At 47.0% G+C, this 20022-nt stretch overlaps 4 protein-coding genes across 5 annotated transcripts; 1 reads left to right on the top strand and 3 right to left on the bottom strand.

Annotated features, from left to right (window-relative positions):
- Positions 1 to 7: 7 nt before the first annotated feature.
- On the bottom strand, positions 8 to 2771 carry LOC101780867 (mitochondrial uncoupling protein 3). Its single transcript, XM_004975714.3, has 2 exons — positions 2165 to 2771; positions 8 to 774 (listed from the first exon to the last, which is right to left on the bottom strand). The coding sequence occupies exons 1-2, from the start codon at positions 2531 to 2533 to the stop codon at positions 238 to 240; spliced, it is 906 nt and encodes a 301-aa protein (XP_004975771.1). The 5' UTR covers positions 2534 to 2771; the 3' UTR covers positions 8 to 237.
- A 633-nt stretch (positions 2772 to 3404) lies between these two features.
- Positions 3405 to 10569, bottom strand: LOC101780465 (zeaxanthin epoxidase, chloroplastic). 2 transcript variants are annotated; one of them, XM_004975713.4, is made up of 16 exons: positions 9833 to 10569; positions 6839 to 7001; positions 6667 to 6741; positions 6491 to 6591; positions 6278 to 6393; positions 5940 to 6151; positions 5733 to 5824; positions 5426 to 5540; positions 5096 to 5199; positions 4865 to 4910; positions 4724 to 4788; positions 4523 to 4612; positions 4383 to 4437; positions 4206 to 4294; positions 4029 to 4116; positions 3405 to 3874 (listed from the first exon to the last, which is right to left on the bottom strand). In XM_004975713.4, the coding sequence occupies exons 1-16, from the start codon at positions 10309 to 10311 to the stop codon at positions 3779 to 3781; spliced, it is 1986 nt and encodes a 661-aa protein (XP_004975770.1). In that variant the 5' UTR covers positions 10312 to 10569; the 3' UTR covers positions 3405 to 3778. The 2 variants fall into 2 exon arrangements, with proteins under 2 accessions (XP_004975770.1, XP_012703116.1); XM_012847662.2 differs by lacking the exon at positions 9833 to 10569 and adding an exon at positions 7458 to 8114.
- A 1056-nt stretch (positions 10570 to 11625) lies between these two features.
- On the bottom strand, positions 11626 to 15792 carry LOC101780060 (mitochondrial phosphate carrier protein 3, mitochondrial). The gene is made up of 6 exons (XM_004975712.2): positions 15303 to 15792; positions 14570 to 14931; positions 14451 to 14494; positions 12375 to 12589; positions 12164 to 12288; positions 11626 to 12067 (listed from the first exon to the last, which is right to left on the bottom strand). Exons 1-6 carry the CDS (start codon positions 15597 to 15599, stop codon positions 12019 to 12021), a joined length of 1092 nt encoding a protein of 363 aa, XP_004975769.1. The 5' UTR covers positions 15600 to 15792; the 3' UTR covers positions 11626 to 12018.
- A 455-nt stretch (positions 15793 to 16247) lies between these two features.
- LOC111257886 (F-box protein FBW2-like) lies at positions 16248 to 18882 on the top strand. Its single transcript, XM_022828205.1, has 2 exons — positions 16248 to 17073; positions 17999 to 18882. The coding sequence occupies exons 1-2, from the start codon at positions 16346 to 16348 to the stop codon at positions 18528 to 18530; spliced, it is 1260 nt and encodes a 419-aa protein (XP_022683940.1). The 5' UTR covers positions 16248 to 16345; the 3' UTR covers positions 18531 to 18882.
- Positions 18883 to 20022: the final 1140 nt, after the last annotated feature.

Genomic DNA, 20022 nt, shown 5'->3' with positions numbered 1-20022 from the left:
CTCTATATAGATGACAAATGAGAGTGACTCAAATTATGGGGAGTTTTGTAGAGTGTCGAAATACAATGTGAGGTATAGCAAGTTCATCTGCATTTTCCCTCAGACAGTAAAGGATACAAGTCCACAGTAAAGTAAATGTGCATAAAAAGGGTAGTATCCTACATGAAGTCGCTATGAAGGTGGTAAACTTCTGTGATCTAAGAGCCTCTCTATGACTATGAAACTTAGCCGCCATTATCAGAATGATGAAATACCGGATGCACAACGCAATTTCTCGTAGGAAACCCAGAACACAAACTGCCACGGGCCAAGCCTCGCCCATGTGGGCAAGAAACCCTTCCACAAAGCCGTTGCACCCTCATGCCTGACGGTCTTGACCAAACAATCGTAAGAATTCCTGTATAGAGCTTTGCCCTCCTTCCCCTGGTTCATCATCCTAGTTTTGATCACATCTGCTGGACAGCTCAAGGTTGTCGCGGACAGTCCAGACGCGACGGATGCCAATGTGTGGGCATACAGATTGTCATCGCAAATCTTCTTGCTAATGATGAGATGCTTTGCCTGATCATAGCATGTCAATTCACCCATGTTGACAAGGAATGCCCGTTGGGCGTTTGGACCAACCCCCTTCCAAAGTCCCAGAAAGCCCTCAGCTTGTATAATTTTTGTGAAGGCATCTGCGACTCCAGTGTACCGTGGTTGGATACCTTGGCTTAACAACCTGCCATCTGCTTGCATCCTTACCTTTATGAGGTCAGCAGGGCTTGACAACACCTGCACTGCAGAGAGGCAGGAACAAAATTACTAATGGTGTTATATAGCTAAGAAATTGTAGCAGCCAGAAACCTTTACATAAAGCATACAAATATATGGTTTTGGAAAGTCAAAGCCAGGCCATATTGATTTAGAACGTTACCCTTCTGCTAATGTCATGTTACCATTAAAAGAAATTGAGTATCTGATGATCCCTATATCTTACCAGTGAGCTTCGGAAAAGCCAAGTCAAGCATAGGTTACTGATGGGTATGCTTATGTGCTGCCCTATTTGTTCCCATTCAACCAAAAGTACCCCTTCACATAAGGACCTATTCCAGTTCAATCTATTAATGAGGACTAATCTAAGCCTTAATAAAAAGTCATCTTTCTATAATTTGTCCAACGATATTCACTCACCACCTTGGGGATCACCAGCTCCTCCAGTATCATCCCATCCAACGCTATGTATGAATCACATTGAGGCACCTCTATACAAGGTTTAGATCTAGATCCTGACACTCTGTACCTTAGTGCTCTCTACAAGTATTGATATAGATCTGATAGTCCAACGCATTGGCAGCAGTGGACAGGGACCTGAATGAGGTAAGTACCTTTGCCAAGATGGCCCTGTCAGCAGCTGCCAACTGCTGGAGAGGACCAGAGGTGTTGGAAGCAAATGATCATGCTATGAGGGGTGAAGAATTCAAGCGCATATACTGATGTTCTAGGCTTGTCGCTGCTGCTATTATTCGATGCAGCCACTGACTCATTGTGCCATACAAATACAACGACTGAACAACAAATCGAGACTAATGTGTGCTTCTTTATCATCGACCACACTACTTCAATATTGAGGCTTATGATGAATTGATGCAGGGATCAATTAAAAGTGCCTCTCTCAATCTTTCTCTTGGCATTGTTTGAAATGAATAGCTTGAAATTGAAAAGAAGCATGCAAATTAACCATGGTTTGGAGCTTTAGATCAACATGTTGCTAATCTTCTTGTCCATTTCAAAGTTTAGGACCTAGTAACCCGAAATATGCACTTAATCTCTCACTAATCACACTGATAATGACAACATCACGACCTATCTGCAGATCTCACTTCGAATTTCAGATTTGTTATTCAGAATTCGCCTGATTTCTTCATGTCACCTTTTGTGACCACTGTATTTGCATAAGGTTATTCGTCACTACTCAATTATGAATTATGAATGTGAGGACATCACAACCTATCTTACAAATCAAATGTAGAATTAGAGATTTCTTGTGCAGAACTCGTTTGATTTTTTTACGAGTACAAGCCACCTTCTGTGACAACTGTATTTGCATTTAGAGCAATGGGTTGTTTGATTGGAGATTGATCCAACTGAAACATAAAGTGACTTATGCCTAAGAAAAGTTTACCTGCGCAGCAATGCCAGAGAGTCCCCCGGCGAGCGCCTTCTCGACAACGCCGACCTCCCGGCCTCCGCTGGCCAGGGTGGACCGGAGATGCTCGTACCCCACGATGCGGAGCGGGGTGTACATCAGGTGGCGGAGGACGGCGGGGGAGAAGCCCCGGTACACCCCGCCGTCGCGGGCGAGCTCGGTAGCGACGCGGATCACGCCGCTGCCCCCGCCCGCGCCGCCGTGGCCGCGGTGGAGCTGGAGGCGCGTCTTGACGACGTCCAAGGGATAGGTGGAGGCCTCCGCCATGGCGGCCGAGACCGACGAGAGGGAGACCTTGGCCAGAGTCCCCCGGCGGCCGCCGCTGGCCTCGGCGTTGGTTGGCATCTCTCTGGGCCTGACTGGCACGGGACCGCGATTAGATGTCACTGGCCTGCTAGGTGCGGCCCATTATACATCTCGCGATATTGGTTGGCTTGTGCGATCCGTCCGGCCGCCGGAATTTGCGCCGGCGTTTGGGCCTCAGCTGCCACCGTCCTCGCTACCCCGCCGGCGGCGGGGTAGCCGGCGCCCACTGTGTAAATCCCCTTCTGCCCGCTCGCCAAGATTTTCTTGTCAGTTCTAGTCAGTGCTATGTGAAGAAAATATATATGAAATGTACCTTTTTCTTTCAGTAAAACATGTCTTCTTTACTTCATTATGGAGTACTGAAGATTGCATATGGCACCGCGGCGGCTCTGTAAAGTAACTTGTTTATTGTACTATTTTAGAGGTGCAACAGCACTATTCTAATATAACAAGTGATTTCTCTAGTTTTCATCTCAGCGCAACTTGAAGTTTGAGTTGACAGCACCACAATAAAATTGGCAGGATCCATCTACAATTTTGGGTTTCTTAACTTTATGTACCATTTTCAGTTTGCAATTGTTACTCGTGAAAAATGAACTGCGCCGTGCTCATTCTATGAAGGAATTCCCTCCTCTACATGATGTAATGTATTACTGTCTTGTAATACATATGCGCCATTTTTTGCAGTCTTGAGGCTGATAGGAACAAATATGTGATCTGCATCGATTCTTTTAAGAGTTATATACTTGTTTCATCATAGTCCAGCATGTTGTTATGGATTAGATGTTTTGTGTTACAGATGATGAGTGTAACTGTGTAAGTGCTACTCACTTACTCGGGTAACCTTAGTATACATGGTGAGTGTAACCGTGTTGCGGGGAAGAGGCGAAGAGCACACCGTATCTTATCTGACTCGATGCTAAAGAACTGGTGGCTGGTATCTCACTTATATATTACATTATCACAGTATAACTGTGTTCCTGCCGTAATTACAATATGCCTTCTTGGTGTACAGTATTTTCTTTGATGGTACAACAATGTACACAGTCCGGCAACAGCTAAATTGCCTATCCCTATTGTACAACTAAGTTATTCTCATAGAACTGCGACTTCAATAGTTTGGTGGTACTATTCAAAATCATGTTTGGCATCTGGATGGATGCAAGAATCACATCTGTTTTTGACTGTTCTTCCATCTTCTTTCTCTGATGCAGTGTCGCGGGTTTACTGAATGCTGTACAGTACAGTGTGGCTGATGGTAGGAGTGGTGGCTGGTGTCTCAGTTTATGCTGCCTGAAGGACTTGCTGCTGCTGCTGCTGCTTCCCCCTTCTTGCAGATTCATATGGGAGCGTGTTCAGCACCTTCACCCGGAACATGGCCTGTAATTTCATGCGAATCCATCATAATTCAGATGAAAAGGTTTCACAACAATTCAGAGCTCAACGAGATAAATCATTCAGCTGAATAATTGGAACAATCCAAAATGTGAAGAAGAAAAAAAGCAGGTGGTAAGAGGGAGTGAAGCTAAGCTACCTTCTGATCGGAACCAAACTCAATGACATCAGAGGGGTGGAAACGAACCGGGTAGTTCGGTGGCACGCGGTAACGTCTACCTTCATTGCTGGATGGTCACATGAAGGTGATTGAGTACAATATTGTTACTGAAATTATATAGGAAGAGCATAGACCAATGCTGCTTGCAGGGCTTACTCAGTAATCCATGTCCCGTGTTCACTTCCGAGATCAGTCAGATAGAAAGCCTTGTTCTTGCATGTGATGGTAGCATGCCTTTCTGATATCTGCACGTTTATTGACAAAAAGCTTTACACAAATGCAAATTCTCAAAGAAGGTCCATAAAAACCACTTCATCATCTTGCTTAACTAACCTGTGGCATGGGCAATGCTAGGGAAGATGCAGAGTCACTGGGATCTGACCGGTTTCTGCAAAAGAAAATGCATTATTTTTATTCCAAAAACCTTGATTGCCTGCAATTAGGAAAGAAAATGATATGGCTTTTAGACCTACCCAAAAGAGATTGCCCTCTGTTCATCCCTGATTAAACGAACAGGCTGCAAGCTATTGCTGTTTCCCTCACTTATGGGGAAGAGGTACCATCTACAAATAGTAGTAGTCTAATGAATGATTTTGTCAAAGGTTCTGAAATCAAGGAATAAATCAAGCATTTTATTTTAACTATCATATAACTATAGAAAGCAAAGAGCGTACTCTCCACCCATAGCTTGTTCCAATGCGTCGTCATCCTCAAACCATCGATAAAGCTGGTCATTGGCCTTCAGCATGATACTAAATGTCAGTAAAGATTAAAGGATGGTACCAACTCTTTTTGTAGTTCATTCAGAAACATACCTTGTCAGAAAGCCGGCAGCTTAGAGGTCTTCCTTCTAGCTTCGAACTGCACAACAATAAAAAGTTACATTTCCATGACTAACATATAGTAAGCAGGAACTAAGGAGAGAGTTGGGGCAGGTTTTTTTTTTGAACGGGGCATCTAAAACAAATAAAAACGTGCTGCTATTACATTATTACATATGTGCTTGAAATAGGAACAAATGATGGCAGTTAGATTTTGGTATGCACCTGTTGCCACCAAGGACCCAGCTCAGCATCGCAGGCATTCCAATCATAATGAAGAATCTGCCACCAACTCTTCCCGGATGTGGTATCCGCAGCTTGGTTAAAAACTACAGGTGAATAATCTTAGTATGCAGTTCAAGTAATTTCAGTATGCAGTTATACAGTGATGCTCTTAGGAGGATGATAATGACATCTGTCTAATTCAGAACTTCATTTCAGAAATTCAATAAATTTGGTGGTAGCATACTTCAAAATTAACTTTCAGTCTGGCTGACATACAGAAAAGAACTCTCTGCATTAAGTAGTATAAAGCTGTGTAAGTTTATGACATACCGACAAAGGTCCAAGACCAACACCCAGATATGGTCTATAAGTGGTAGCCATGATTGCTGCCATTCTTGCCAATCCATGTATAATAGCAACACGCAGCCTTCTCTCCTTCTCATAACTGCAGCCCAAATATGCAAACAAAGGTCAGTCAGCTTACTAACAGTACAGAACAGGACCACACATCAAAAACCGTAAAAGAAAAGCATAGCTTTGTAGTTGGATTCATTGAAGCATTGAAATTTATCAAGTGTACATTTAAATCAGCACTACATAAATACACATAGCATGCTACAATGTACGAAGTAATTACCGCTTCAAGGAGGAAACAATATCCATAGGAGTTCCAGACTTGACACTCTCCTGCCAGGCATTCTCAAGCTCCACAGCCAGCTGGTAACCATCCTATAAAGATAAGAGCAAGGGTGTTGTTATGATTACCTTTGTACTAGAAATCTATCCACCATGATGATAGATTGATAGTGATTCCATATCCCTGGCAAGCATAGGAATTTCATACCTCAATAGCCATGCAGCCACCTTGACCCAGATTTGGCTGCATAGCATGGACAGAATCGCCAAGCAAGGTCACACGACCTTTCCCCCAATTAATAGTAGGTGGGCGGTCATATATATCCCGGCGAAGAATCGCTTCCTCTTCAGTTGCATTAATCAGATCTATGACATTATCGCACCAACCACTGAATATCTCAAGCAATCTTTTCTTTTTACCTGTCAATGTTTAGCAGATGATAAGCATGTGGGGCATGCAAAATTTGCATCCTTACTATCAATCACTTATAATGAGGAAGAATCCATTTCACATGTATGCACAAAAACTTCACTCCAGGCACTCACCATTTTCAGGGTCAGTGCCACCAGCCTCTTCTTTGTGGAAAGCATACCATTGCATTTTACCAGCACCAACATCTGAAGAGACGAAGTATTGCTTGTGACCAAGAAATACCCGGTACCTTCAACAAGGGAAAAGAGGAGTGTGTTGTTACAACCCAATGAAAGTTCAGAATCTCTGAAAATAACATTAATCATTCTGGGATCCATAAAACATACCCAACTGTGTCAATATCAGGAGGCACAAAGTCTGCAATTCCAGTGTAACATGTGTAACCTGAATAAGTGGCTTCTGAATGCCCAAATAATGTCTTCCTCACCTATCCGGAAACGTCAAGCAAATCAGATCTCTTTTGTGCTTGTTTCTGACCAAAAAGGTGAAGTCACTACATTACCTTTGACCATATTCCATCAGCACCGACCAAAAGATCACCTTCAAATCTTCGACCATCCTCCAATATGGCAGTAACCTACGCTCATCCGACAAACACTAGTGTGTAAGAAACTGGCAACACTTTAAACTAAATTTCATGTGGCATGGCAACAAAAGTATAACTGCCCATTCACCTTACTGCCATCATCTATAAAATCGACTACGTGGCTACCATTCAATATAGCATCATCGCCAACTGCACGAGCAAGGATCTGTTGCAGCGTCATGCGGCTAATGACCCTTGTGACTGGGAGCCCCCGCTCAGCTGCAGGAGTAAACGTATCAAACTTGCAGTACCTGAATACCAACTTGGCACTGTCAAATGGATGCCTCCAGCAAAGGAATTGCAATCTTAAAGCTAACCAGCAAAATGTCACAGCATGGAAATGCAAAACAAATGCGGTAAATTAAGCATGAGCGGACTAACACCACAATGACATCAACATTAGTAAATAGGAACTGAAATTGTTTCAGCAACTGTAATATTTTTCAGAACAAGAAACTTCGTGTCAACGATAGACAAGCTATGATCTACTAAAACAGGCGAGCATAACGACTAGTCAACTACCAGCTGGCTCGTACTAACTGCCAATACTACAGGCCAATGAACCCTTCGTCCGTCACACTACATTCTACTCGAGCTGTCAAAAAAAAAACCAAATCTCTCTCGACGTAGCGTCAAAAACAATCAAATTCTTGGTGACTTAGTGTAAAGATTTTGCTCTGGCGCCGGGACGACCCTGCATCCCTTACCAGGAGCCGGAGATGCCATCGACGATGCCGTTGACGCGGTCCCCCGTGACGCATCCGGCGTTCATGACCTCGTCGGCCGCGGCGGCGTCGACGGCCTCGAGCACCGCGAGCGCGTTGCTCTGCAGCTGGATCGGGCCGCGGTACCTCCCTTCCCCGCGGATGGCGCTCATGTCCCGCTCCAGCACCAGCACCTCGAACCCCTTCCGCTGTGCGGCGAGCGCGAACACCAGCCCGCCGATGCCGCCGCCGGCCACCAGGACGCGCGCCTTGGGGCCCGGCGCCGGCATTGCGGCGCTGGCCACGGCCGACACCGGGCGCCTCGCGCGGCCTGGGGGAAGGCCGAGCCTTCGCCGCGGCGCGGACGGGGTGGGGAGCGCGAGCAGGCGGAGCGTCCGGCTGCCGCGGCGGGTGGCCGGGGAGGCGAAGGGGAGGGAGATAGACGTCCGAGAGGACGGCATGGTGCTCGTCATGGTGGTGGGATGGAATGGAAGCTTTCCTCGGTGGGATAAGCTGAGCGGCTGTTTGCTACTGCGTCGCCGGTGGGTCGCACAGAGGTCGTAGCTGGAGTCAACCTCAGCTGTCAGCTCAGGAGCTCATGCCTTCATCAGTGATGGCGATTTGGCATTGGTTCTCGGGTTGACTGGAGAGCTGGGAATTGGAAGAGAGGAAAGCTCGTATAATCTATGTAGCACCAGATCAGAGGTGCGTGTCAATGGATGCTCCATGCGGCAAGATAAACGAGTTTTATGGGGGGAGGTGGCAGGTTCAGTGGCAGTGCCGGAGAAGAATGGAATTCGCAGCCGAGTGGAGCGGAGACCGAACTGCGGCGTCGCTTTCGGCCTCTAGCGCAGGTGGGGTGGGACCGTGGGAGCCGTACCGACGGGGGTGTCAGCACCGCGGATTGGTGGTGGCTTCCCTCGGTGCGGTTGGGCGGCCGGGGTGGGGGACGGGACGTGGCGGCCGCAGGTTGCTTGCCGCTCGTCGCAGACCGCGCGGGGTGGCCGGGTGGGGTGGATCGGGTCACTGATTGGGAAAGGAAATGGAATGAGCGCCGTCTACCGGCCGACCAGGCGGCGCCGGCCGCGGTGGCCAGGGGACACGGCGCACGGCGCACCCATACTTCCCTGGCAAATTGGCAGCGTCAACTCGATCGTTTGGTCCCGTCGGGCGGGTCGGGTTGGCTGCATTTGGGCGCCGCCGCGCGCACCACGTGTGGCGATCGTGACGAGGTCGGCAGCGCGTTGGCACAGGTGACGTCGCACATGCCTAGTAAAATCGTGTGGTCGGACTAGATTGGCCCAAATAGGTGAAGGTAATTCTCTATTCTACGTGATCCATGGAGCGGAGGGCAAGCAAAAGTGACATTTCTTTTCGTTTGATCGTTTTCGACCGTCACGACCCTACCTACCTATCGACGTGCTCTGATTGAGGAGAGGAGATGCCCACACTGATCCTATTGACTCCTCACCCGGCGAGGCGGCGACTGGTAACGGTAAGGACACCGATCCGATTAGCAAGCAACACACCGATTGTTCAATTTTTTTTTCTTATTAGTTTTTTATGAGCTATGCTTGTACCGATTGTGTTAGTGTTAAAATTTCTAATTCAATGTATTTATTTGAATATGATAGATGTTACCTAAGAAGCATTTGTCGGATGCTCAGAAAAGAAAAAAAAGAAAATAAGAAGATTAGTTCATCGCAGGGAGGTGCTCTACAAAAGATTTTTCCAGTTTTAAATAATTCTGAAGTCAGTCAAGATCAGGGGCAGGAACAAATTTCTTCAGTTTGTTAAAGCTGTGGATTGCTACCCAAATATCTCCATTGCATATTAAATTCTCTTAACTATTCCAATGACAGTAGCATCAGCTGAAAGAAGTTTCTCCAAATTGAAACTATTGAAAAATTGTTAGAGATCAACTACAAGAAAGATTAAATGACTTGGCTATGTGCAGTATTGAGAAGAATGTTTTGGACGACATTAATCTTGATATTGTTTTTGAAGATTTTGCATCAAGAAATGACCAATGACGATTTTTTATAAAGCACTGAAGTATTATATTTTTATTTGAGATAATCATAATGGTTATTATTTTTAATTTTTTTATTACATTGTTGTTATGTTTTATGAGCTATACATATATTTATATTGCAAAGTAATTTTTATTATTCATATCGTGTACTTTAGTTTTGATATTAAAAATTAGTTTAACGGCCTTATTTCTTGTTCGAGGACACCCTTGGACTGATCATCAGGAATAACCCCTTTTTTTTAGTTTGAAAAACAAGGGAAGTGAACGAGCACAGCGCACGCAGCAAGAGTGAACGAGAAGGTGAAGCTTCACGGAGGAAAGGAGAGTAAAATTGGCGGCGTACCAGGAGCCGGAGATGCCGTCGACGAGGCCGTTGATGCGGTCCCCGGTGACGCAGCCGGCGCGCATGACCTCCTCGGCGACGGACATGTCGATGGCCTCCAGCGCGGCGAGCGCGTTGCTTTGGATCTGGATGGGCCCGCGGTACTGGCCCTCCCCGCGCACCGCGCTCAGGTCGCGCTCGAACACCGTCACTTCGTACCCCTTGCGCCGCGCCGCCAGCGCGAACACCAGCCCGCCGATGCCGCCGCCGGCTACCAGCACGCGGGGCTTCCTCTTCTCCTCCTCCTTGGCCCCCGCGGGCGCCGGAGCGACGGCCGCCGACACGGACCACCTGCCGCGCGCCCGCAGCCGGTTGCCGGCGCCCGAGCACTGCGGGTGCGGGGCTGGCGGGAGCGCGTGCCCGTGCTGCGGCTCGTCGTGGCACAGAAAGAGCGCCGAGAAGTGCGCCTTGGCGGGGGAAGTGGCGGAGAGCAGCGCCATGGCCGCGCCTCTCGCGCGCGCGCGCAAACCGAGCTGTAGCTGATTAAGCTTAGCGGGAAGCCTAGAAGCTAGGACTGTAGGAGAAGGCGTTGGGCGGGAGGAACTGGAGCTGTGGATGGAGGTGTTATGGCCGTGCAGCTTTGCTTCTAGAACTCGCCATTGGGTTGGGGTTGTGGAGGGAGGCGAAGCAGAGCTGCAGAGGGAAGCTGGAGGTGGGGAGACTGGTGGTGCTGAGTGGAAGATGAACCGGAGCCAATCACCTGATCCCATTTGGAAAGTCAGATCGTGCTGGACCAGGATTTTATCTTGCCATGTCCTCTCGCCATCCTCTGCGGGGGTTCTCCGGTGTGGTTGCAACTCTGTAGCTGGCCGTGCAACAGTAGAAGATAGGTAACACTTCACAACATCACAGTGCACTTGGGCTATACGACGGACGCCAGCAAAGAAGAAACACCCGGTCATTTTGACAATACTCAAAAAATGTTAAAGATGTCGTGTACGCAGACGCTAATAAGGTGAATTCGTCAAACGTATAGCAGGATTTGTTTTTAACGGATAAGATAATTCCACTAAACATATGTCTCTACATCACTGGTAACCCAGCACAGCAAAAAAAAAATTGCAATATATTCTCTAAGAATAAAAAAATCTGGCAACCCAGTGTCCGCAAAACATGCACAACCATTTAACATTCTCTATTAAGAGCAAAAACAATTCAAGCACACACAAATTTTAGGTGATCCAATTTTTTTTAGCTTGCAGACTAGACCACCAGCTGCAGCTTGCCATATCCGTGTGTTAGAATTCTCTAGTACTTGAGTACTAGTATGGGGGTAGTTTATCAAAGGACCACCGTAGTTACAGTGACCGACTTACCGAGATAGTATTCTCTCTGCATTTGCAAAATCTTGGATCACCTGGCTTTTGATTGTTGTAATCTTGAGCCTAAGCTCATGCAGGTAGCAGACGTTTATGTAGTATTAGGATGCCACAAAAGATCAGCAAGACAACTAGAGAAGCACGCGCGTAGACGTGGCAAGTTGCAACGTCATAGGTGAGTTTGGAGATCTTTCGCCAGGAGGGCAGGAGGCGTAAGGCTCCATTGGTTTCCCCTGACGTTGGGCTCGGTACTGAGAGTGACAGTCCCAAGATATTTGATCTTGGCCATGCGACTGGGAACTTTCATCGTCATGGTCCGAAATGGCAAAAACCACCTTAGCATCCGCAGCAACTGGGCCTGGGCGCCAGGAGGCTGTTTGTTCGACAGCAAGGAAAGGAGTTCGCACGGGTACAAAGGGTACCAGGAAACAAGCAGAATATAGACACCAAGAGCTATATTGTGTTCATTCACAAAAGTATCAAATGGTAAATGTACTGGGCACAGTGACAGCAAATCGAGCCAGCAAGACAGCTCTAGTCGAAAGAGTCTACAAATTTGTACTTCCAGAATCATATCATGTTGAAAAGAAAAGGACGCCATGGTTTCCACAGCGATCACTATGCACCTGAGGACCATCTACTAACATGTTCCTAAATGTCTCTTCTTCGAGTTAGCATGAAGTATTGAGCTTGTGTCTCATCTGAAATTTTAGCAGGCACGCAGGTATGCCTTCCTAAAAGAATTATAGAACGACAGGGAAAAAGGAGCTGGATGGTCATCATCCTTGTTGGCGCCAAAATTGCTGTTAGATGTTCGGTAGTGTAGAATCAGGCCTTAGCGGGAGCAGGTGTTGGAGCAACACCACCAGTAGTTGGTCTGGACAAACAAAATTTAGCCCCGTTAAGTTGTCATGAACTATAAGACTAGTACAGGATTGACAAGGAGCAAATTTCAACAAAAAGAAATACTTACAGTCCAACCATGACTTTGAAAGCGTCATAGATACCCCACTGAGCTCCAGTTAGGGTGCCAATCATCACTATCCGCAATGGCAGGCCACGCGTAAATAGCCCCACTAGGCCAATCTTCTTCACAGCCTGTACAAGCAACAAGTTATATTGATATAGTAAATATCCAAGATAACATGTATTCATGAGCAGAAGATGATATCTTGAAAACCTACATCGCCAACAGTTGCCCCCTTAGCATTGTTGAGGAAGGAAACAAGGTTGTCAGCTGGGTGAGAAACAATGGCGCAGAACACCCCAGCAATGTAACCCCCTGCAAAGCTCACTCCAAGCTGGAGATTCTTGCTGCACTCACTCTTGGGGGAAGGGATGGCGTATTTGTATATCATCTCAACAACAGTCTCGAAAGAGGCAAATTTCATCATAGTGTCTGCATTGAATAAAATCATAAGATGGTGAACAAGCATTCTTAAATATTGAAGGTTTACAATAAAAGCTGGGTGCTACAGCATACTGGTGCCTTAGTGCTCAATATCAATCAAAGCAAAAAAGGAAAAAAAGAAACATATGTGCCACAAAGCAAGCAAGATCATATGTTTCTGCAAACTTAGGACGCAACCTACATGCAAGGAAAAACTAGTTATGCAATAAGCTCCAGTGGCTGTTGCAGTAATGCAAGCAAAATAGTAGTTCAGCTCCCACTATAATGGAGAGAAGTGGATTAAACACCATCCAAATAAACATAGCAGTGTCTAAGAATCATGCATTGTGCTCCAGCCATAGGTTAATGTACACCACTTCATTGGAGTCTAGCTCCATAATAACCGAGATAGCTCAAGCAGTGTGGAAAATTTTTATATGCACACATAAAATCTTAAAGAATCATAATGTGATTCCAAGAAGAACTATGTGCATGAAAGTAAACGCCCTAGAATGCACCTACGGGTACAAGTAGCCACATCAAGACATAACTCCATTTGAAGCCTCATTGAAATATTACATGATAAAATGCCAATTTCCCATGACTGAATATCATTATGCAAATTTGAAATAAAATGGTAACAAACTCTCTACAACACAAACATATTAGGTAATTTTCCTAATGTACACCATTTCATTGGAGTCTAGCTCCATAACAACAGAGATAGCTCAAGCAGTGTGGAATATTTATATGTGCACACATAAAATCTTGAAAACCATAGTGTGGTTTCAAGAAGAACTATGTGCATGGGAAAAAACACATCCTAGTGTACGGATAAAGGTATAAATTGAGGAACATCAAAGCATAACTATGTAAAAATGATTATCATAATTTTACATCCATGGATGCAAATTCCTCATAACTGAAGATTAAGATGCAAATCTAAAACAGAAGAGGTGCTAAATCTCGACAACTTAACATTTTTATTAATGTACGCCACTTCATTGGAGTCTAGCTCTATAGTAGAGAAAACTCAAGCAGTGTGGACAATTTGTTTATGCACACATAAAATCTTGAAAATCATATACGATTTCAAGAAGAACTATGTGCACCAGAATAACAAACATTTTATGCCATACATTCAAGAGCATAACAATTTCTTAAGACAAAGAAATATACACCATCTCATTGGAGTCTAGGTCCAGATATAATTATGGAGATGACTCAAGCAGTGTGGAAAAATTATATATATGCACACATAAAATCTTGAATCTTGAAAACCATTATACGATTTCAAGAAGAACTATGCGCACCAGAATAATTGTATCAAAACTAGCATTTTACACATTAATAAAAAAATGAGATATCGGCAATGATGAAAGATGATAAGACTTATCATCAGTAATAAATGATTACCATTATAAAAGATACTCCACAAATTATAAACAAAAAGAAATTGATTTAGCAAGATACAGCATCTAATTGGACGCTAGTTCAAGTGATAACAAACATGACACATTGTGCAGATATTCATGTGCAGACATAAACATTGTGATCTCAAGAAATATATGCATTCATCCCATGTGTGTCAAACAGAACTATAAAAATGATCTTAAATATGCATGATATACATACGGGTGTTAAAATATCACTGGTAATGACATCATTAATATATTTCCACTGCATCACTGACATCACAAATAAGGTTAAATTACTGCAAATGTAAGCATATCTAGAGGAGCTGAGTTTATCCGTGAATAACAAGATAAGTTAAATCATCATGTCAACAGCTGATTCAGAGGGGGCACAAACATTTTAAAAAATAAAAAATGAAAAGAGATTGGCAATAGGACAGGAAATATGCACTTACAAGGAATTTGTCGGCCCCAGAGCGGAACAATTCCTTTATACAGCCTGCATAAACCCACATATTGTTAGAAAAGTGAAGACATAGGTACATAAGTAAAGTTGATACACACTTCAACTCACCCAGAATAGCCTTCAGATTTTACAAACTTGGGGAGACCATCAGACAAACCTCTTGCAAAGCCAGGCTGTGTTTGCACACGGACCTTCACAGCCTCCATTGGACAGAGAGCAACATCTGCAATGACTTCAGCCGAAGCAGATCCCGCGAGGTAAATCAAGGTCTTGTACTTGGCGGCATACTCAGGACCAGCAATGTCTGAGTAATACTTCTTGAAGAATTCATAGAAACCGAACTTGCATGCTCCCTGAGCACTGTATCCAAGCAAGGTGGGTACCCAGCCCCTGAAGAAACCCTTGGCACCTTGCTCTTTCAACAAAACACCAAAACCAGAAGAGATGCTCTTGTACTTAGCTGGATCAATCTGAAATTCAGTCAATAAAATGTTTCATTAGTAATCAATGTGAATTGACAACTATCACAAATATGAGCATCAAAACGTGCAAACAAGGCAACCAATCAGTCCAGGACTCCAACTAATGTCAAATTCAAAGCTAGACCTAGAAATCATGAATCATGAAATGGATCAAATGACCAAACAGAATCACACGTGCAATGCAGTAAACAAACTGATGCGCAATAAACTCGATTATTTATAGCTCAGATATGATAAATTGAGCGAATGTGAAGCAGGCCCACAAGCATTTGATTCGAATCGAAATCGAGCCAACATCCAGATAACTCAGGAATGCATATCAGCCACTAGAAGAACAAAGCCCCCACAGAGACGCTCACCTGCATGTTGCACTTGACGAGGTCGAGCGGCGTGACGGTCATGTGCGTGAGCCCGCAGCTGGCGACGCCGCCGGCCGTACACGCTGCATAGAAAGCCGGGGAGTACATCTCGATCCTCCGCCCCGGCTCACTCGGCGCCCGCGCCCAAACCGCGGGCCCCGCCGCCGAAGCGGCAGACGGCGCGGCGACCGCGAGTCCGCCCACGCCACCGGCGGCGGCAAACGGTGAGGCGGCAGCCGGGGCCGCGTAGAGGAAGCCGGGGAGCAGCGCATTCCGCGAGCTCTCGGAGAGGGCCATGGCACAGCGCGCGGGCTGATTCCCTCGGTTCGTGCGCCTCCGTGGGCTCCGTCTGAGGCTCGGCGAGGCGGGCGTGCTTGTGCGTGTGCAGCGGCGAGCCACGCGAGCGCGGCCGCGCTGCGTTTGTACGCGATGGCTTGAGGCCCGCCGCCATTCGCTCAGGGGAGGGAGAGACCGGTGGCTCCCCGGGTTGTTAGGGCAACCCCGCCTCTCCACCACCAGAGAGGAATGGGCTTTTATAGAGGTGACGACACTATGGTGTTTCAATGGGCCCAAATTTTTTTTACAAGATGGGCCTAAATTGTTAGCCCAATGTTAAACAGAAACCCAGCAGATCCAGACCGGGTTTCTGCATCGAGAATAACATTCCTGTCCCAAGATCCTCTCAAAAAATCAAGCCCAAGCAGTCCCACGTTATTGTACCCCACCTGTAAGTGAGATGTGGCATTGAGACCATTCAGACATCCCGAACTGACAACTCGAAAAGGTGAAGTGCCTCGAACCGTCAGATGGTACACGCGTCGTGCATCGGTTCCTCCTCTGTACTGTACGAAGTGGTGCAGTGGCCAGTGGGTGGAGCCGCTGAGCTCAGCAGCTATAAAGGCTAGCTCCTTGTCCTTTCATACTTCAGTGGTGTGCGCGCTGAGACAAGAAACCCCCGTCGGCCCGTCCCTTCCGCTTCCCCTTCTCCCCAATTCGCAAAACGAAAACCCCAAGCGGTGTGCGGCGGGCGGCGATCGCTGGACATGAAGCGTAGGAACCAAAAATTGTGGGGTCGCTTGGGCGGAGGGGGAGGCCAGGGGTGGAAGGCGAAGAGGGCGAGGCCTGACTGCGGCTGGCGCGGCGGGGCAGAGCCCGTGGTGAGGTGGTCGCATGCTGAGGCCATGAAGAAGAGCCCCGCCGGTGGAGGCGACGCGGTCGTCGCTGGTGGTAGTGGAGGGTGGGCGAGGGGTGTTCTTGGTCCGGGAAAGGCGGGGCTTGGTGGGCCGAGCTGCGGGAGCGGAGGGTTTTGGACGAGCTGGTCGGAGGCGGCGGCGCCGGCTAAGGCGGCCGGTACGGCCACCTGCGGGGGGAAGGGAGTGCAGATGTGGGACTGGACGGAACCGGACGCGGAGAAGGCGAGGCCTTGGGGCGCCGGGGTAGGAGAGGCGGGAGGCGCTGAGGAGGATGTGGTTTATGAGTGGAGGTGGACGGAGGCGGTAAGCCCCGAGATCCTGGCGCTGGTGCTCCGCGGGCGGGTCGCCGCGGACGAGGTGGCGCGGGGCGTGGCGCTGGTGTGCAGGGCGTGGAGGCAGGCCGCGGCGTCGCCGGACATGTGGGGGGACGTGGACATCGAGGCGTGGTGCCGCCGCGTCAACTGCCGCGCCAGGGCCGACGCCGCCGTGCGCCGGCTCGTCACCCGCGCGCAGGGCACGCTGCGGAGGCTCTCCGCCTACCGCGTCGGGGACGCCTCGCTCGCCTACGTCGCAGCCTCGTAAGTCACGTTGTCCTTGCTGACGCTTGGTCTGATTCAATCATGAAATGTTCATTCTTGGCTTGGGAAAATTCGTGTTAAGTTGTCTGATGCGCGTGAGCCACATTGGCATGGCATTTCACAAACGTAAGATGATAATGGTCTCTTCTGGAACCACTGTTTCCTTATAAGATTGCAAAATTGTCACAATTTTTTTTGCATAAGATTGCCTAATGGCGTACAAATCAGCCCTGCCGCGGGCTACTTGCTACAATGCTGCTACCAGAAGCTGTCCATTTTTTGCATAACACTGTAAATTTTCTGAATCACTCAGAGAGTCTGTTTGTTGTAGGCTTGTAGCTCATACTTATTGACTTGCCTGTGTCAACTTAATTCCTAGAAAGGGAGGAACAGCTGATGTATCACACATCTCATGAGATGTTCTGCTCTGTATGTTTTCATCACTCTGTGTTATCAAGATTGTTAGAACTTAGAACGGTAATATACTGCGTTGGTCCTCTGTGAGCATCATTATTTGAAATTTCTGGGTGTATCCCTGGTTCTTTGTAACTGGAGCTGACAACCTTACTCACTTAGTGACAGAAGCTCTGGCTTTTCATGATGCCTCTTAAGAGATGTCGATGCTTCCCTGACTGATGGTGCGTAATACCTTTGTACTATGGCCTAATTTGTTTGATTAAGGCTTGTACTGCTTCAGTGAGGACTTAAGGTTGCATAGGGATATGTTGGTCATATACTCAGACAGTGAACTTTTTTTTTAAAAAAAAACTGTTCTGTGCTACCATGCTTTCCCATGTACGTTTAGTGACTTATGCAGCTAATAGTTGTTACTTTAAATTTTTCAGTTCGGTGTACTCTGCAAATATGACATCCAAATCACATTTTTTGCAACTAATAGTGTTTGATGTTTGCTTCTGTTGGACAGCGGGAGGCTACTCAATGTCCTCCAGATCCCAATGAGTGAGATCACTGATCAAACCGTGGAAAAGCATGCAGAATGCCTTCCTGCACTTAAAGTGCTGGACATCAGTAATTGCCTGAATATCACGTCCAGAGGAATCGAGGCACTAGGCCGGCACTGCAAGTTGCTCATTCAACTGAAGAGGAACATGCCCCCTCCAGATCCTCCTCTGGGTAACAATACAGCTGCTAAGGTAGTTGAAGAAGAGGCATTGGCAGTCGCAAACACCATGCCGGTGCTGGAACAGCTTGAGCTTGCCTATGGCCTGTTCAGTGACCTTGCATTAAACGCCATTCTTAACAAGTGTCCCCTGCTGCGCGTGCTGGACATACTTGGCTGCTGGAACGTCAGGCTTGACGGTGATATTGAGGATCGGTGCTGTGCTCTCGAGTCATTCAGGGAGCCATGGGAGCCTGAGTACAGCACTGACTCGAGCAGCGGAGGTGACTACGACGACAACAATACTGACAGTGATGATTCGCAGGGTTCTGTTTAGAGTTTGGAGGGGTTGCAGCAGTGATCATTTGAGAGTACCAGCTGATGATTCTGAGGTAGTTTCGGTATTGTAGTCTGATGCCAACCTGCGCATCTACCATTGGTGACCATTGTTATTCCATACCTTACAAGACCTGCATTAGAGTGCCACTGCTTATGCAGAGAAGTAAATAAGCTTCAGTTAACAGTAGAAAAATAAAATATAGTAGTATTGGAGATAGATAAAGGTAGGTTCTGGCTTGAGACAATTTCTGAATGTCCTTGTGATGGCTTTTGTCCTATGAAACACCTACTCGAATGCATGTATCCCCCCTGATTGAAAGGAGGGTAGTTGATGACCCTGTCTTCTGAATTCCATGCTTTGTTTCCTACTTGGCGCATTCTTCACACTGTGCATAGCATGGCTTCTTGTACCAATTATTAAGATTGGTCTTGAATGATTTACCGATTGACTGGGTTCAAAACTTAGGGGTTCCTGATTGTTCCGTTTATGATCTGCACAAGCTGGTGTGGGTGTGAACTGTGAAAGATGCTGTGCTTGCAGCTGCTGCCTTTCTCATGTTTTCTCAGTGCCGCTTTGCCTGTTTTGTGTAACTGACGCGCAGCATCTGTCTCCTGTTTTTCGTTTGGTATCTCATGGCTCTTTGGATGGGGATGCTGTTGAAATTTGAAAACATACAGGGTCTTGTATGATTATAGTTGTTGACACGAAAACATGAATTTGAGTGTCAACAATAGTGTTTGTAGATGAGTGGATGACTCACCCACTGACGTGCCAGCCTGATCGGATGATTTGCTACCTTAAATCCAGGTGTGACAAGAAATGGAACGGGGGGCCAGGAAGCCGGAGCATTTGCATTGCATTCACTGCCAACCTTTGAGTCACTGAAGCCAGTCCATAGCTTTTGAGTTGTTTAGGTGTTTCCATCTGTTACATGAAGACGTTACGACTTATGAGCAATTCTGCCTGGAAATAATCTCTCCAGAAAACAAGACAATTCGATGGATTTTAGACAACTGCAGGTGGAAATCCACGAGCAAATTTTTACGTGAGCAGACCGTGACAGTTCCCGGACGTGAGCAAAAGAAAGAAAAATTCATTTCCAGCCACTTGTCACGTTCGACCACCGTCCAAAATGAAAGGATCAAAAGGAAAGAAAGAAAATGACCAACAAGTTGTCATCAACCTCTCGATTTCTGCGTGATTCGCCTGCCTGCTACTAGCACGCGCGCACGCACCAACCACCGCAGCAGCGACTCCCCTGCGTGGGCCCCGCCGCTCCCTATCCGCGCGCAACAAACCTGAAACCGCTCTCGATTCCACCGGAGGGAGAGGGGAGGAGACACCGGGAGGCATGGCGGCGGCGGCGTCGCCGACGTGGGTGTTCGGGTACGGCTCGCTGATCTGGAACCCCGGCTTCGCCTACGACGCGCGCGTCGTCGGCTTCGTCCGGGACTACCGCCGTGTCTTCTACCAGGGTAACCTCTCCTAC

This window comes from Setaria italica, chromosome VII, assembly GCF_000263155.2.
Source record: "Setaria italica strain Yugu1 chromosome VII, Setaria_italica_v2.0, whole genome shotgun sequence".
Lineage (NCBI taxonomy): Eukaryota > Viridiplantae > Streptophyta > Magnoliopsida > Poales > Poaceae > Setaria > Setaria italica.
Note: the sequence above shows the minus strand (reverse complement) of the source record. Positions and strands in the feature narration are given on the sequence as shown.